The sequence below is a fragment of the Rhinichthys klamathensis genome, unplaced genomic scaffold, assembly GCF_029890125.1.
Source record: "Rhinichthys klamathensis goyatoka isolate OS25496 unplaced genomic scaffold, OSU_Roscu_1.1 h1tg000210l_1, whole genome shotgun sequence".
Taxonomy (NCBI): domain Eukaryota; kingdom Metazoa; phylum Chordata; class Actinopteri; order Cypriniformes; family Leuciscidae; genus Rhinichthys; species Rhinichthys klamathensis.
Window position 1 is genome coordinate 2,737,753 of NW_026606735.1, and position 19,678 is coordinate 2,757,430.

The window sequence follows — 19,678 nt, forward strand, 5'->3', positions numbered from 1 at the left end:
CTGTGTGCTTGGATGCAAAAGCAAAACCGCTTTGTTTGACCTTCTGAATACAGATGAAACTAGGAATCAGAGGTTAAGGTTTATTTATAAAGCTGTTCCCGAGCAGTAAAACCCAAAAGTGGTTAGAGAGGACAGCTTCCTGAACCCGAGGGAGTACAACGCCAGCTATGTACAAAGACTATACTTACACTGTAAAAGAGTGTTTCTGCTCAAGTCGTCGCCGTCTCTTATGACACTTTGCTGAATCTGCTCTGGCTGTTCATGTGTTTTGAAGGAGGCGTGGCTTTGGAGACGCTCTGAAGGGAGGACGAGATCTAATGCTTTCAAAGCTAACTTGCTATTGCTAGCCTCTCCGAAAGTGCCTACCTTTAATTGTGTAAAATAAGGCACATTATTATTAAAACTGCAGAAAAAAAAAAACAGTTGATCCCAATAGGCCAGAATTATTCAAATAAGACTTTACGTCTTAAACTTGGCTCCGACTACATGCCACAAACTCTCTATTTTCCCTCCTTCTTTGCCCTAAATCTGTTACGATCAGTTCAAATGCATAGAAGCACACATAAACAAACACATACATAACTTGTTTGACCAAAAAGATGCAGGAATTTGAGGAACATGGGCTGGTAGAGAGAAAGAGGCCCACAGAGAAACAAAGAAAGTAAAGGGCCCCAAAATTAGTGTGGAATACCCCATTTCTCTTCTCTCTGAAGCCTACTAGTGTTAAAAGAATAGCAGGCTCTAAAAGTCCCTCTCTTCATCGTGTCAAATCCAAAGAGGTTTTCTCTTACCATCTGCCTCAATGAGGAGAGAGATAAAAGCCTATTGACTAGCGTGAGCTGCGGTTAATGCAAATTGCTGCTTGCTATCAATGTATTATTTATAGAGCACGCCGGAGACGTTTTCCACTGAACTGGGAGCTTGGCTTACAGGAGATTAGTTATGCTATCACATTCATTTAGCAGGGAGTAATTGCTTAACTGCAGGGGAATTAACACGTGTTACACTTCCACTGGAGCTACATGCTGTTTATATGGGTGACAGACATATTAGGGTTATCAATATTAAAAGATAAACAAGCGCTAAAGGTGCTGGGAAAAACATTCCACCAGAAAAAAGATCTGGCAACCTACAAACCGCTAACCAAATCTCGACAGCATTCGTGACCAGAGCGCATTTGAATAACAAATTAGACAATGTATAAACTGACAAGTATCTACCCATTACTATATGTCTGTAGCTGTTGTTTATTTTGAAACCTTGTGAGGAGCTTGTGGAAAGCCTCGATGAAAACAGTAGTCATTTAATGTCCGCTGACACAATCACAAATCACATTATAAACCAAAGATGACATTTTACTCTCTTAAATCAAAAATGTCCAGCAAATTATGTATATTGTTAGACAGATACATGTTCTATCAAGGTTGTGGTCAATGTATTAGTGATGGGAAGTCTTTCCGTGAACTGGTTCTTTCTGAGAGTTCATTTCAATGAACTGGTTAAAAAAAACGATTCACCAGTTCGTTTCTATAATCACTCAATGATATCGCATATACGCGATTTAAATATTAAAGGCACCAATAATGATGTGAAATGTGAAAGTTTTAGATTTCTAAAGCATATATTGTGAATAAACTAGTCTTAATCAACTTTTTACATAAACCATGAGAAACCATTAAAAAACCCTTTCATTTCACCCCTCATTCAAATCAACTGCCCAGAACTGTAGTAACCATTAACAGGCTCTTGACTCGAGAGAGAACTGCTACGTATTGCTTTTGACTCGAGAACTACTGCCATCGCATCACTGTTATATTTCCAATACCTTTTATTTGTTATACTTTGTTTTTCAGCAAAAGACACCAGAAACATACATTTTGCCCCCGTTATGAATCCCTGGGCTCACAGCTCTTAGTATGTCGGACAGTGGCTGTCAGAGTGTCTGAAAGTGAGTTTGATTGAGTAACTTGTGCTGACTTGAGCCGTGAACTATTTCAGACAGTTCAGTCCGATTTGGTGAACTGGTTGAGCCAGTTCACACACACACAAAGAACGATTCTTTCACAAACTGGACATCACTGCAATGTATTATAGCAATTTCACCCTGGTAGCTCTTTTCTAATTGGTTAAATCCATGGTTCTGCGACATTTACAATAATTGTTAGAAAGTAAAAAAACAACAACAAAAAACGGCGTTTATACCATCTTTCAGAAACAGGACAAGGAAACATAAAATACTAAATATTATAAGAATTACAATTACTTTAGCTAACAAAGGATAGCTTTCCCTTCATATATAGGAGGTGCTCACCTATTTTGGTGAAGGTCACAATAGTTCTTCCTGTCTATAATTAACTAGCACAAACATCAAGACAGGTGACTACTTTCCTTTTCTAGTTCAAACAACTTCAAAGCAGTTGAATTGACACACCAAACACAATGACACCTCACAGAAAGCTTAAAACACTGCAATAAGTGTACTCGCTCTCTATCGCACTGCGTTTCCCTTTGTATCCCTGTAATATGCAAATAATCAACAATCACAAGACTGGCAGCCATTTTCTGTCATCTACACACATACACAAACACACATGCAGAAAGACGACAGCCTTTCATACTATAAACTCCAAAATCACTCTTACTCGCTGCACGGTGGGTTAGGTAAACAGACGCACACACACAAACACTCATGAAAAGAAGTCTTACCTTGTCATCGATGTCACTCTCGCTGTCACACTGTAAGGAGATAGTGAGAAAAAAAAGATATGAGAGAATTATTCATTCATTCTCCGACCTCATTATCAGTTCAGGTATGATTTTTACGGCTCCTCTTTTTCCGTTCTTCAGTGACACCTTTCAACAAAAATGCAGGTGATGAAGGGCATAAAGTGATAGATTTGAAAGAGGCTGCCATGGTTTAAAAGCAAGACACCATAAAATCTAACTTTTCCATCGGTTTTTCAGTTCAGTGAATGATAATAGATAGTAAGGTAAGGGGAAATTATTCGTATACGGACAAAACGCTTTCAAATTACTGGGAAAAGGATTATGCGAAAGATACTTGACAGCCCGCCGGTGCTGAGACGAAAACGTAAAACTTTAAAAGCGAATTTCACATCTGAAATTGTCTCATTCTTTAGCTCAATGGTGCGTTGACAGGATTTAGAGGAACATTTTTAAATACAAAGTTTCTACATACATACAGAAGAAAATTATTTCGCCTTGGCTCAGAGTTTGGCCTATGGTGTTTCCCGATCCCATTAACTTCTCTTTTTCCTCTTACTCTGTACTATATTTGTCAAATACAGAGGCAAAAACCAAAAAAGTGCATTTAAATTGTCTTGAAATTTGAAAAGAATAATATAACAATAAGTACAATAGAAGATAAATCATTGAATTACTCAATCCAGATCAAAGTAAACCTGTGGTACTACAAAGCTAGTTGAGAAAGGTGAAGGGTGCAGGGAAGAGGCTTTATAAAAGGACTAAAACTAATTAACAAGGGACAGTGAAGCACAGAATATGGCCACCAGTACAAACTTTAAAACATAATAATAAAAAAAAAAATACAACAAAATTCTCACATTAGGATACACGGTCTCTCTCTCCATGTTACAAAATACCCTCTACAACACTTAGCAGACGCTGGAGTGCCGTATTCCTCCATAAATTTTTCATGCCAGGCCATTATTGCACACTCTTGCGCTTCTAGCCTTTCATTTGAACGAGTGTTGGAGGACATTTCGGGTCTCGCGGCATAAATGGACTGCAATTATGCATATGCAAATGAGCAATTACAATCCATTTGCACTTAAAGGACTGATCTCAACCACTCACTTTTGTTTTCTTAATGAGGATTTGAAGTTTGCTTTTTTTCTCGTCCTAAAATGAGAATTTTCCAATCAATCTTCTTTATTCTCCATTTAGAATATGATTGTTTGTTTACATCTGTGTTCGCATGTATTCGTTAATGAGAGACATTCACGAGTGTAGTCTATAGGTAAACGCGACTCCAAGACTTCCCAACCAGCTGGCCAATTCATACTTTGCAGTCACGTGGCTACCATGGATACCTGGCGGGCAACAAACGCTGACAAAATGGCGACAAACAGTGGCCAGCCAGGGGAATTGCAGCCTTGCAAATTTCCAATACTACAATCAATTAACTATTTAGACCATATGTCACCGAATGTTAAAATTGGATATCAAGAAAATATTAACATACTCGGAACGTGTGATCCATACACAGCACCCACTGATGTTTTCATTGCTTTGAAGCTGGCAAAGTCTCTACCAGACTTGGAGTTTGGAGATATTTACATATATCTTATAGAGAATCCGTCACCTTCCACCGCACAAAAAATGAAAGCCTACAAAAGTACAGATAGCTATCTTTTTGTCAAGAGTGGATGGGTTAACAACGCTGTCGTATGGGAGGTGAAAAACAGGAATATCTTCATAATCAAAGCAAAGGTCCGTTTGCTAATGTTTGCATCTAAACACAAAGTGACATCGTATGATGAAGTCTTCATCTGAATATGTACACACCCTGCCTTCCGGCGAATGACAGCTTGATAAGTAATAAAAAATAAAAACTTATGCCAACTGTATCATATATGGCTAGCAGGATGTCAAACATTGTAGCCTACCTGCTTATCCACTCCACATAGCATCAGACAACAGACAAGAGCAGCGAAATGCGTAAAATCCTGTTAGCAATATGTTAGGCTGTAATGTAGTATAGTAATAAGTGTACGATAGTATGCATGCAAACAGGCCCGTCGGAACAGGACAGGCAAACCAAGCAATTGCCTGGGGCCCCGAGCTGGACTGGGGCCCCAAGACAACGACTGTTTAAGAATAAAAGGCAACGACAAACTGTGAGCGCCCCTTTGATAGTCAATGCAGTAAAGTGCAATGACACTGTTATCGGAATCCCCCTCAAGGGGGCCCCCTCAGTAGTCGCTGACAGCAGCCAGCCAACCACACGATCTCTGCTGCCGGCAAAATACAAACCGCCTCGGGAGTTATCATGAAGCGGAATTATGCTTCAGGAAGCCAGAAAAGAAAGAAGAGAAAGGAAGAGAAGGTTAAGAAAAATACCAGATAGTGATAAAGTAATAAATTACACTGCATAAAAATAGCTCTACTTGTCTTGTACAAATGGTGTAATAATTTTGCAGCAGGTAACATTAGGCTAGCAAAAATATGTTTATGTTAGCTACCTACCTGACGGCAAATGCTGCTTGTAACGAACAGTTAGTGCAAAAATTTTTTCCGAACGGACGGAATATGGTTAACGTTACATACTGTAATATGTTTTTTAACGGTTTAAGGAGTTCCAGAATCACTTTTTATCGTATTTAATGACATGACATTGCTATAGCTAATAGGTTTTGATGAAAGTGGCATAGCATAACTATTCCACCGTGATAATCTATTTACCAATGGGGGTTAGGAAAACCACACAATAAATTCCGTGCATCAAACATTAGCTTGGGATGTTTTTAAGCATTTGGTAGTGAAAGCAGCATCCCTTCCCTTCTAATATCAAAATATGGAAATGCTAACATATCTTTAAGTTTTCTGTAACACTTTATAATAACAATCATTAATAGATGGTAAATTGTTAGTTATTTAATATTTAGTTAATTGTCATTTAACTGTTAGCAAACAGTCTTTTTACTTAATACATAATTTGTAACCTTACCCATCTAATCTATAAACATTATTTAACCTGAAAAAGGCAGAGGAACATGATTTTTTCATAGCTTATGTCACTGTAATTTTTTATTTTTTTATGCACAGTATGCAACAGCAGTATTTGCACTGTAAACCTTTTTTATTCATATAAAGTGTGTGTAAGTGTGTGTGTGTGTGTGTGTGTGTGTGTGGGGGGGGTGAGTTGGGGCTTGGGGGGCCTCCATGTCCATTTTGCTTGGGGCCCCCAAATTCCTTCAAACGGCCCTGCATGCAAAGTAACTAAGTAAGTAATAAGTAGACGCAGTACAACAGTAACGTGTCATTAATTCTCCATGTATTCATCTTCTCATATCATATCAAATCAAGTACAGATGAACGCGTTCTCGCCACCTACTGGCGAACGTGTAAGCACATTGATGTTAGGATTACACGATTGACAGTGCATTCAATCGCACAACAACTATCTGGCATGTCGTTTACACCTACGTTTACACCACCTAAAACACCAACTTTTGTACATTAAAATTGGCGACGTCCTGGCAAGATCCTTGATTAGTTTACTGGGTTTCATTGCTAGAGAACGACGTTCTTGCCCGCCAGCCAGTACTTGTGACGTCACGTACAAAGTATGAATTAACTGTTGCAAAGAAAATCAAAGTTGTGGTGGGTGATGGAAGAGTGGTTTGTTCGATATGTTTTACTGTTGTGTAAGACAATCATACAATTGTACAAAAATACACATCTTCACAAATATCCAGTGAACAAAAATGATGTATGCTTAATACACATACTTAATTAGGCTATAACAAAAATTGAGAGAAAAAAGGTCTGTTGTACTCATATCACTTCTATAAGTGCTGTTTCTAACGCCAAGTCTGTCTAACCGTTTCTCCTCCTAATCTCCACCATAGCTTTAAAATATAGAATTCTGTGTAGAATTCAAATTGGTCAGATACATTTTGCGGCTTGCAATGATGTGGCTTCGATCATATGATCTACTCTGTGCTATCATGTCTCTGGACCGGAGCAGACTGTGTGTGCGCTCTGCGGCGGTCCGCGGTTCGTGTGACATTAACGGAAAACCAGACTTCATTTGCCCCAATGGAAAGCATTATTAGACAGTCTGAATCATTCTCTATCCCCAATATTCACCATATAGAAAGTAGTAATTGTGTGACAAGTGATAGATTTTAGCTGCAGCTTCAGCGTCTATTTGTGGGCGTCTAGAGAGCATATGATTGGACAGAAAATCTAATGAAAGCTGGAGAGCAGAATGATGTCATCAAAATCCATATTGGCCCATCAAATGTTTGGTTACCAACATTCTTCAAAATATCTTCTTTTGTGTTCAACAGAAGAAAGAAATTCATACAGGTTTGGAACAACTTGAAGGTGAGTAAATGATGCCAGAATTTTCATTTTTGGGTGAACTATCCCTGTGGATTAAACAGTTCAAAGCAAACAGCTCTGTCAGTGATTCAAACACGTGGTTACATTTCTCTGCTCTAGTAAGCAAACATTTTGATTTCATGGGGACTTTACACTAATGAGAACGAACAATGGCAAGTTGTATTTTAGTATTGCTAATGTTTACAAAGACTAATAAATACTGTAACAAATGCATTGTTCATTGTTAGTTACTGCATTAACTAATGTTTACCAATCAAACCTTACATTAAAGTGTTACCAAACAAATCGAATAAAGAAATCCCTAATGTCTCCAATCTGGCAAACATCTGGTCATCTTTACATTCAAATCTATATCAGGAAACAAAGAAATGACTGGGGAGAAAGAGACGAGGAAAAGCACATCTCTGTCTTGGGCTGTTGATGCCCATTGTCACCCTTTGAATATGTTTGAACCAATAACGACAGGTCCTGCTCAAACCAGCAGACTTCATAAGCAGATTTTTCGTGGTTTAATTTGCTTGTGCGTGTGTAGAGTCTTTGTATGCAGAGGCTACGCTCAACGCTCATCCTCCCACACAGGGTTTTGCCGCACACTTTCCTATAGCTAGCATGAAAATAAAGATTAGACAAAACCTGCAACCAGGGACAGGAAAACTCTCAGAGCGGTCTTAAATTCAAAAGCCTGCATTGGCTCTATGGAAATTCAGCAGTTCTGCAGCAGTGCGCTTTTGTGGGTATAGATGTTTCATGTACATTTGTGTGAGTCTGTGCTGTGGATTAGAGGCACACATTCATTGACTCTATCCTTTGCAGCACTGGCTAAACAAATCCTAATTGCTCAGCTCTACTTGTCACAAGTCATCCACTGTAGGTCCGAGGCATTAGCACAAACAATGTGGCTTAGCCGATTGTCAATCATGTTCTTATTCAGGTGGGATTTTCTTGTTAGGCGATGTGGATGTTAAACAGTTCAAAGCAAACAGCTCTGTCAGAGATTCAAACGCGTGGTTACATTTCTCTGCTCTAGTAAGTAAAGACAACAAAAGGCACGTTGAGTTTGACTGTATCCTGCATAAAGGCCATTGCGGCAAACATACAACCCTGAATGTAATGTTTGCTAGCCCATAATACGATTGAACGCATTCGTGTGTGTGTGTGTGTGTGTGTGTGTGTGTAAGCATGTGGGTGTGAATATGTGTGCACGTTGAACACACGCGACTCGGGCACACCTACATCCTGTGCGGCAAAAAGAGGCCCAACTGAACCCAAAAGAATAGAAAAAGGTAGACCTGAGCAAAGAGCAAGAGGACACAAACAGGAAGACAAGGGGGAAAATCATTCAGATTAGACCGCAAACATGTTTAAACTCTGAGAAACAAACATTTGGAGTGAGAAAAGCATAGAAAGGCAACCTTTCAAAAATTGTACCATGGAAAGACCATTAAACAAACACTAAAAAAAAACCATGGTAATACTATTGTACCAATTATACTGTCGATAAATATGGTAATCAAATCGTATCAAATTATCATGGAATTTTCACACGATTCCATAAAATTATGCATTTTTTAGTTTAGTTTTAATTTTTTTAGTTTAATGTTTAGTTTTAATATGTATATATAAAAATAAGGTAAATGTAAAGGGGCTGAGGATATATAATGTACATATACATTAAAAATACCTAATATGTTTTTTAAAGTACCATTATACAATGATAAATCCCACGGTACTAAATGACTACAATATTAAATTAGATTAAAAGTAGCATAGTGCCCTTTCTTTTCTTTTTTTTTAAGTACCTTGGACTACTTTGTAAACGCCATACATGAATTTTAGCACCATGGTAAAAAAGTAAAACAAAAAAAAGTGCACAAAACATTAATCTTTAAATATGACACACCTGTGGAAAGGTCGTGAAAGACAGTAAAGACAGCCAAGACAGAAATCAAATACTGCGATAAACGCAGCAGACGCAGGCAGAGTAGAAAAACATATGAGAAGGACACAGAGCAATAAAATTAAATGTCGTGTTATGTTTACTTTGGACATTAAAGCTTCTCCTGTCATCTCCCGTAAAGATGGTTTTGACATTTAAACAGCTTTCTTCACATTTGGTGTGCGTGTTTTATTTACAGACTCCCTCATGAACACTGCGGCACGTCCGCGTGTGTGTGCGTCAGTGAGCGAGTGTGATTTATTCACAGCGAGTCTCACTCTGGACCCCGTGGCTTCAGTTTTGGCCTGCCGACGGGCTCATATATTTCAGCTGAAATGGGAATGGGGGGAGGAGGGGTGGGGGGAACTGTCTAATATTTCAGAACATTTTCCTGGCAGCATTTTAATAGACACGCACACCAAGGGGGGGGGAAGACAATAAGCGTTGCGCATCCCGGAGCACATTAAAACCGACTGCCCAAATCAATAACACAGTTGCACCTGTCACATGCTGAGGAGATTGGGAATGAATTGGCCTTGGAGGGGGAGTGAGAAACTAGCCTGACGACAGCCATGCTGGCTCAACATCAGCGTCTGCCTGGGGATGTCTGGATGAATACTGATTCCAGCAGTACAGGATGCCAGAAAGACCAAAAAATATGCAAAACCAGATCTCAGCACCTTCCGTGAATACATTTCGGTGTCAGTGCCATGGCAACAGAACAACAGTGACATCATCAAGGGCTGTCAGCACGTGCAATAATAATGAGGCCTGTCTGCTGCTAATCTGACACAACAATAATCATCTAGTGATCTGTATTACAGAGAAAAGAACACTGACAACAGTAAATGTAGACATTTGTCTTAAATATGTTTACTCAGGGAATATCCTCATCCTAAGTCTTTATCATTATTTCGAATGACGATATTTTAAAGGGTTAGTTCCCCCAAAAATGAAAAATCTGTTCTCGTTTACTCACCCTCATGCCGTTCCGAACCCGTAAGACTTTCGTTCATCTTCAAAAGTACAAATGAAGGTATTTTTTATGAAATCTGAGAGATTTCTGTCCCTCCATTGACAGTCTAAGCAACTACCACTTTGACGCTTCAAAAGGTTCATAAAGAGATCGTAAAACTTGAGAGATCTCTTAGATTTAATTGAGAGATTTAGTTCGGAATGACTTGAGGGGGAGTAACTGATGACAATTTTTTTGGGGGGTGAACTATCCCCTTAACATAAGTTTATACTGATGTCCAATTCAGTGTTGTTTTTGTTAACTTAAACTCAATACATCTGAAATGAAATACAAAATTAGATGAAAAATGTAGGCTTAAAAACAAACAAAACTTAGAAATGTTGCCTTGGAAACTAACTAAAGTAAGTTAAAATAGAAATTGAAGTGTTAAAATTGCTAAAAATAAATCTGAAATAAAAATAAATTAATGCTACAAAAAACACAAACACTAATAAAAATGTCAAAAGCACAACAAGATTATTTAAACCTAAATGAAAACTGAAAACAAAAATAAAAGCTAAATCAAAATATTAATAAATATGATATTAGCATATAAATACTACTAAAATAACACTAGTCCAATTCAATAACAGATACAGTAGGATTCAGTTCACAAAATGTTTGTAAATGGCTGTAAGGAGAACTTTTTGGAAACATACTTGAAATCGTATTTGAGCCAGAAAAAACATTAAATATTTTTTCTAAACTATCCAAAAAAGGTGACTAACTAAAAAAATGCATTTCCCTAAAAAAAGGGGGCGATGACTAAACTGAGTCACTGAATCATTTTATTCTTCTTAGAGCGAACCAACCTGCTCAAGGTCAATCGAGTAGGTTCAAGCTCGGCTGTTACCTCATATTATATAATCACAGAGGTTAACTTCACCCTAGAAGGTCAAACTGAGGTGAAGGTCAAAAGTCAAAGATATAATCTAGGACTAGGTTATCGAATTTACACTTTGCACGTACAATCCATTGTAGCAGTGAGTGAGTCGGTGAATACAACACTACAGGCTTTAAATAATTCAACACAGGACTGTCTCTGTTAGTTTTCACTTCAGGCGACTCTCCCTCTCAGTGGCCCAGCGGGAACTTGAGTCACTTTAGACAGTCTCGGGGGACTGAGCGGACATCGTCGTAGTGTAACTCCAACTAGCATGACAAACAACAAAAGGTCAATGCTCATAGGCATCGGTTACATTACTTTTTGCCAAGGATGAGTTCGTTCCGACCACTCTATTAAATAGTTTGCGATGAATACTTTACTACAGACTGGAATGAATTATCCCCCAAAAATATTTTGTGACACTTTAGTTAAAATTAGTTAACATGAATTAACAATGAACAACACTTCTACAGCATTTATTTATCTTAGGTCTGGTTTCACAGACAAGGCTTAGATTAGGCCTTTGTTCAATTTAAGGGTAGCTTTTATTAACTTGCCTTAGAAAAAAAAACATTACTGGTGTGCATCTTGAGACAAAACAATGACGTTGACATAATTTAAGGTATGTCAGTGCAAGTTGCTTTCAGTTAAAACAGCTTAAACATGTATTTTAGCCTGGGACTATAGGCTTAAGCCTGGTCAGTGAAATAGGGCATAAATGTCCCTTTCTATATTTACTAATACAGTTCTGAACCAACAAGAAGAAACAATTAATAATTATTTATATATTTTCAACTAGCATTAAGTTAATAAATTATGTAAAAAATATAGTTAGTTCATGTTAACTAATGCTAATGAATGAGACCTTTCGTAAAGTGTTACCAAATATTTGAGCATATCCTAATTCAGGGGTAGGCAAGTTCGGTAGAGAGCCGCTGTCCTGCAGAGTTTATCTCCAATCCTAATCAAACACACCTGAAAAAGCTAATCAATGGCTCAATTTGAAATCGCCCCCTAAACCCTCATTCACTGTTCCCTACGTTAGTCCACTAATACTGTTCACTTGGAGTGAGCAAATTCAGACAGCCGCTAAATGTGTACATCGATTGTACGCGTGTTAATGCGGTGCATTGTGGGATTGAATAAATACACTCAATAACGTCCACTATAGTTTCGGAATTTCGGAATTCATTCATGAGCTAAGCACTCACCATGGTGTGACATCATCAGCACATTCAAAAACTGTCGCCCCCTTCAAAACATGTTTTGGCGCCACCACTTTTTAATACAAAGCCAGTGCTAAATAACTTACCCTAAGCAACGGAAGGGCCAACAATTCCTGGAGCCTCTCACACACAAAGGCACTCTAGAAACAAAAATGGCTGCTTACAATGGCAAAGGAAAGAAAAATAATCAAAATGTTTTTGTCTATAAATACATCAACATCCCGACTTGAGGTCAACAAAGAGCTTTCACGGAACTTTGCCAGCATAATATTTCAGTCATGTTGCTCAAGCGCCAACCCTTCAGAGATGAGAAGACACCAGCTTTCCTTGACCCCGGCATAAATGATGGATCAAAACCAGACGCCCACACTTTGATTTGATCAAGGCATCAAATTCATGCAGCAGTTTGACATGTGACTTTGCCTTTGGGCATTATGGGAAGTGACTGGAGCAAAGAGAAGATGGATTAAGAACTTTTGATCTGATCAGGGGTTGAAGGCAGAAACTGAAAGAGAAAGATAATGATGCATATAGGAAAAGAAGAGTGAGTTGATGTGGGAGGGATGGAGAGAGGAAAGATGGAGAGAGAGGAAAGACTTCGGAACTGACAGTCTGTTAAAGGGTAACGGACAACAGATGAAAAAAGAAAAAATCGAAATGCAAACTTATAATATAAAACTACCAGTCCAAAGCAGTTACTTCAGTTTTCGACACATGAACCTTCAGAAAATCAATATGCTGATTTGGTTTATTGGTGCTTAATTATTAATAATTTATATTATTAAATGTTGACTTTTTTTTTTTTTAGCTTTTTTTGAAAACTGTGAAATTTTTTTTTGTCAGGATTCTTTGAGAAAGTTCAAAAGAACAGCATTTATTGGAAATAAAAATATTTTGGAACATTACACATGCCTTTACTGTCAACTTTTGATCAATTTACTGCATCATTGCTGAATAAAAGTATTAATTTCTTCTTCTTTAGGCAAGGCAAATTTATTTATATAGCACATTTCATACACTATGGCAATTCAAAGTGCTTTACGGAAAGGATCTAAAATAATTACAAAATAAAAGCAAGGAAAATTCAAACAGTTATAAAATAAATTAAAAGAGATATATGATTAGAGTTATAAATGAATTAAAAGAGTAAAAAGATAATACATAGATAAACTTCTCATCTGACAAAATACTGGATTGTACTGTGTCTGTGGTGTTCTTTTGACGAGCCCCAAAAATCTATTGGACGTCTCCAATAGACCCGATTTTTCCCTAAAACCGGACAGGAGGAGCTCTAGGACTAGCTCTAGGACTGACTCACGGGGTAACCTCGGGTTCACTGCCTCATCAGTCCGCACCCCAAAAACCCATTAGTTCGGAAGCTCTAGGAATGGAACAATCCAGTCCGCACCCCACAGAACCTCTAGTTTAATTACACATCAAACTCACTACTCCACCACAGACCCAGGTCATCAGCATGGTTTCTTCTCTCTTACCCAATTCTCAGTGCCATTTGAGAATTTAGAATAAAGAGGATGCAGCAAAATAAAATAAAGTGTAATCAGTCGGACGAACAGTGGCACAGAGCTCATTCAGTAAATGCACAGCTAAAGGGATGTGTTTTGAGTCTGGATTTGAATGTGACTACTGTAGGAGCACATCTGATCTCCTCTGGAAGCTGCTTCCAGCTGCGGCTGGCATAGTAGCTGAAAGTGGTTAAAGCGGACTCACTTTAACTGGTAGCTGTTATGGATTTTTCAACATTGATAAGGATAATAAATCATACGATCATGGGAAACGGAAGACTGGATTAATGTATGTTGAAATATGTAATATAAATGAAGAAAACTAATATTTTAAAACCTTTGAGGGTCCTGTGGGAATCAAAGATTTGTGTTTGAGTTGCCAAAGTCATGAGATAATTTACAAAGACATTACATTTAACTGTCAAAATGTTTCTATAGACATTTGCTATAGACCTTATGCACCAGAGAATGTGTTTGAACTTTCTATTTTTGCGGTAGTCCTGTAAATTTCTATGGCATCGCTGTCGAAGAGTAATTCGCTGGTGAAGTGGATACTTATTGTAAATAAAAGTTATCATGAGCATTGTAATGTTTGAAGCGGATGCCATAACAAATGTCAGTAGACTGGGAAGATTTTAAAACGAGCGGTTCATTCATAAATCCGGAAGAACTTGGAAATACATATCTTTGGAAAAGGGGCGGAGCTAAAGAAGGTATGGGATTCTTCAGTGAGACTGAGAAAAATATTTTAAAAGCTACAACTGTAGGCAGCAGCACACAGAAACTCTTTGATACTAATTGATATCTTAGCAAATGCCCATAGCTTTCAAAATTAACAATTACTGTATGAATGAGTGCAAAAACTACTTTGTAAAAGAACAAAATGTAAATGACAAATATTTGACAGAAAAACCTTGTGTAATAGTATTAATACGATGTGATATTGAGAAATAAATAACTTTAGATCATAAATAAATGCAAAAAAGCAAAGGTGAGTAGCATCATTAACAACACTGACTCTATTTGTGTTCTTAATAAATGTTCCTGTTCGTACTATGCATGATTTACCAGTGCATGCTTGGAACAACCAACAACGCAAGCCAACAGTGATTCAATCAAATCTGGATGGACATTATTTCACTCAGAAATACAATCACATTAAAGAAGTTAAATGCATTTTGAATGCCATTTCATGCTGTTTTCAAGCCATCTTGCTAAACACTGGATTCATCTGGATAACGTCTGACTGCAACGAGCCAAACGGTGTCACTGTGGTTCTCAGCTGCCGGCCCATGAGAACATTCTGGAGACGGCTAACAGCATTTGGCTATGTGTGATGTGACAGGGAATCTCAAAGGAGCGTTAGGGAGTTTTTACAGCACTTAGGGCCTATTTACACTTAGTCACTTCATGAGTCTTTATCGATCGGACTGCTATCCATTTGGGTCCGCACATTCCACTCACACTTGGCCACATGAATGTGTGTCTGCAAAAACAATCTACTATTCCTACCAAATACGTTGTAAAAAATAAAAAATAAAATTGCTGCCTTAAATTTTTAAGTACAATAATCACCTTAGATGTTGTTAAACTTAAATTACATTAAACTGACTTAAAAAAAATGTTGAATCTTGTATAACATAAAAAAAGTAAAAAATATTCCCCGGCTTAAGCCTAGTCCCAGATTAAGTTTGAGCTGTCTTAACTGAAAGTATCTTGCACTGACGCATCTTTAAATATGTCAGTGCCATTGTTTTGTCTCAAGATTCATACCATAATGTTTTTTTTCTTTCTTTCTAAGGCACCTTTATAAAATCCCCTCGTTTATAAATAGGCCCTCATTGAACTAACTAAAATTAAATTAAAACATTAAAAATATGAATACAAACTACAACAGTATCTCAAAGATATTAAAACAACACTGTCAGTATTAAACATGAGGGTGTTTTGTGTTCCATTTTCTTTTATTTAGTAAATGTTATTGCGTTACTTTAGTGTCATGTGAGTTACCCAGGTGGTGTTTTGTCTTTCTGTGTATGCAAATACTGGCCATTTATGAACTCTGATTCATCATAAGACTTTCTATTAAACCACTAATGAACTATTTTCATGGTTGTTATCAGTACATTTTAAAGTAAAAAGACAAAGTAGATTGGTATATTAGCACTAAATCACTTGATATATGCATGTGATACTAAAATATACAGGCACCAATATGCTATCCCATAATACCTGACAAATTGTGACTATTTACTATAGCAAGTCTTATCCAACTGTCTTCCCCACACGTTTTATGAATGGATCGCTTTCTAATCAGTACAAAAACCCAAGTGTACTGCATGTAGCCCATTACATCAGGCACATAAAACAGCAGCAAAACCAACTGCAGACGAACAGTAGCATGCGGCACACTCACTCACACACAAACACAGAGCACCAGGCCATAGGAATTTAAGTGAGGGTGCTGAAGAAATTAGGCAGGGAAGGAAGGAAATGGGATGTTGACTTGAACTGGCCTCCAGGGCAGCAAAGAGCCTGAATGTGTGTGTCTGACAGTTTGATCGAGTGAGTGGAGGTCTCCCCATGGCCTGCGTGTAGCACACCACAGAACAGATTGAGCCTACGGGCATTTCTCTCGTCTTCAATCTCTCTCTCTCTTCTGTGTCCTTGTGTGGGCTGCAAAACACTGAGAATAAAGCGAGGATGGATGGATCAGAGACTAGACAGAGCGGGAGAGAACGAGAGAGAAAGAAGACTCAGCAGTCGAGTCATTGGTCCTCTCTGTTCAGTCACTGTGGTGTGTGTATGTGCATGTATCAGTTGGTAGGAGGCCCGGGCTCTGATTTCTGGGGGCAGTCAGCCGTTTCACGCTTGACTTGTCATTCAACCACAGGGCTCCTCACAATGGGAGACCGAGATTCAAGGAGGATGGCTTTCTTGTCTCTTTCTCTCTCGTTTAATTTCAATTTTTCCAATTTTGTGTGCATCACAGGCACGGCAAAAACACATTTGAGTAGATTTATATGGCCAAAGAATAATGTAATAATTTTTTTTTTTTAATTATAATAAATAAATATCCAAGTGGGGTAACCTAGTGACAAATACAATCAAACAAAGTTGTGAAATAAAAATGAAAATGCAAAATAAAACAAAACAAAAAATGTTTAATAAAATGAAATAAAAAAAATTAAAGATAAATAAAAATGACATTAACAATAACAAGTCAAAATGGAGTAACCCATATAAGACATGAAGAATTTATAATATATATTAATTTTTATTGATTAGAGAAGTGACGGTAAGAATTGATTAGAAGTGACCGTAAAGACATTTATAATGTTAAAAAAAAAATACTATAAAAATGCTGTTCTTTGGAACTTTCTATTCCTTAAAGAATCCTGAGAAATATTAAGCAGCACAACTGTGATAATAATAAGAAATGTTTCTTAAGCACCAAATCAGAATATTAGAATTATTTCTGAAGGATCATGTGACACTGAAGACTGGAGTATGATGCTGCAAATTCACCTTTGCCATCACAGGAATAAATTACATTATAAAATATATTAAAATAGAAAACAGTTATTTGTTGTAACTTTTTTACAATATTACTGTTTTCCCTTTGTGCGTTGAACACACCAATGATGTCTTAAACTGCTGTCTAGGTAGGCAGATTTAGAAACGGAGTTGTGTTTCTATCAGAGTGGATCTGGATGTTGGGGTATAAGGAAAGATCTGTATTGTTTGTATCTGTATTTGTACACATGCAGTAAATCAGTTTTTGTTTGCCTTGTTTTGTTTTTCATTGTCGCAAGCTGTCATTCGGTTCTCAGTTTAGCTTCAACTGATGAAAACTTGGAGCGCAGCCTGTGAAGTGTTCTCCAAAAAAAAAAAAAAAAATGAGTAACAAAGAAACCAAGAGGGGAAAAAGAAAGAAAGACAGAAAGAGAGAGAGAGAGCATCCTAAGGCATTGAATAATTTAGAGAACCGGGAGGGAGGACAAAACAAAAGAGCAAGAGAAAAACACCAGCAGTTTGACCCAGTGCAATACACCAGAAATATCACAGACAAGCTCTCTCTCATTCTCTCGGCAGAAGACATCACTAGCAGCCATATTCATCAGATCTGTCTCTCCTCTGAAGAATAACAGGACAGCTGCTGACAAGTCAGTTCTGCTCATCCTCCCTGTAATCTTTCACCTGTGCTCTTCCATTTTCTTCCTTCTCATTTCCTCTTTTCAGTAGTTAAATACTGTCAAACAAGGTGCCTGAAAATGAGGCTGGATCGCAGTAGCACTTGTTGATTGGAGAATTGTATTGAAATCAAGGAAAAACTGTTTCAGCATACATACCTTTTTCAAGATTAAAACGATTATTTTCACCCCCAAGTCAAATGGATTGCAAACAATAATGTATGCTGTCTTTATAACAAACGGTGGTTTATTTAATAAAAATGAATAAATAAACAGAAAACTAACCCTCATAAATTAGGCATGTTAAGACCTAATAACAAGCAAATAATATAATATAAATGTATTTTCCTATTGTTATAAACATAAAAAAAGATCGGTTTTCTTTTAACTTTGATGAAAGGCCATATGTTGATTTGGTTTAAATAAATGTATCCCATCAACAAGTGTTGCTGGATTGACCTTTCACAACAATGATTCCTTTTTTCAGCCATTCTCTTCTCTCATTGACTTCCTCATCCCTCTTACAATCTCCTTTTTACAACAACCTCTCAGTTCCTTTCCTGTTTGTCTACAATTCATCACTTTAACCCAATAGGCCTGACTGAGGGCAATCTGACAGGTTTGTGTGCGTCTCTATGAAGGCCACTCTCTCAACAACTGCATTTCCTGAAAAAGCAGAGGTTAGAGTCAACAGCAGTGTTCTGCAGCTCTGAGTGGGTCAGATGAAGAATGAGCCCATTCACCTGGAGTCTCAGAATTAGATGGACTATGTGATGTATGCTGCACATGAAACCGCAAGAGTGGGCTAAAATAGCAGGTTTCAATCTGAGTGACTGCATAGGTTTTTTTTTTTTTTTTTAATGTCCACCAGGAAATAAAGTAATTTTGACACATTTTATGTACCAGACTGCTACTATAATCTTTCTGAACTAGCTGTTGAAAAAGGCAAAGATTGGAAATTTTACCAGCAAAGTCTACACACATTTTCAACTAATTTCGCTTGTGTTGTCTAAGGCACGGAGCCATTATTTCATGAGCAACCACTCTGTTGCATGATGTTTTTGTTGCACCACTGATTTCATATTTACCAACCATAAATATAATATTAATAGAATAATCATAAAAAAGTTAAATAATCTAAAAAAATGTACTGAATTAAAAATAAGTTAAAAAAAATCAGCAAGTATGCATTAAATGGATCAATAGTGACAGTAAAGACTTTTATAATGTTAGAAAAAATATATATATTTTTAAACTAATTAATTTTTTTTTACTAATTGCTGTTCTTTTGAACTTTATATTCATAATATAAAGTTCTTGGCTACAATAAGCAACAAAGTGAACCAGACTTTACAATTGTTTGTTTGCTTTAACAATCAGAATATTTAATGAATCTATTTATTGTATTTCATATAACTAATTACATAATGCCTATTGTTAATGATTATATTTGACTTATTATGCACACTAAAAAAAAAAATCAAGAAAGACAAACAAGCTAAGAACAAACAATCAGGATTGGAAAAAAAGTCAACAAATTGTGCTACTTTGACAGCTCGCTCTCCCTCTCTGGGCGTATATTAATGGTTTGTCCCTTGTTTGTAAATGTGCCAGGTTGTGTGAGTGGCTGCAGGCTGTCTATTACAGCTCTCCTGAGGGGCTCGGCTCCATATGGCCGCGCATATGGCACTCAGCACCATCAATTAATGCTGCTACAACTCCGATTTTCTACCAGCGCTGTCTGTCTTCCGCCTGTCGTGTCTCCTCTTCTCTTCATCTCTCAGGG

The 19,678-nt window shown here is 37.4% G+C and overlaps 1 protein-coding gene across 9 annotated transcripts in view; it reads right to left on the reverse strand.

Annotated features, from left to right (window-relative positions):
• Positions 1-19,678, reverse strand: part of fbrsl1 (fibrosin-like 1) — a 333,834-nt gene that overhangs the window by 109,109 nt on the left and 205,047 nt on the right. For all 9 annotated transcript variants that reach the window (XM_056263920.1, XM_056263912.1, XM_056263914.1 and 6 more), the window contains one exon: positions 2,707-2,736. In XM_056263920.1, coding sequence (XP_056119895.1) covers positions 2,707-2,736 — 30 coding nt within the window. The remainder of the gene's footprint in view (positions 1-2,706; positions 2,737-19,678) is intronic.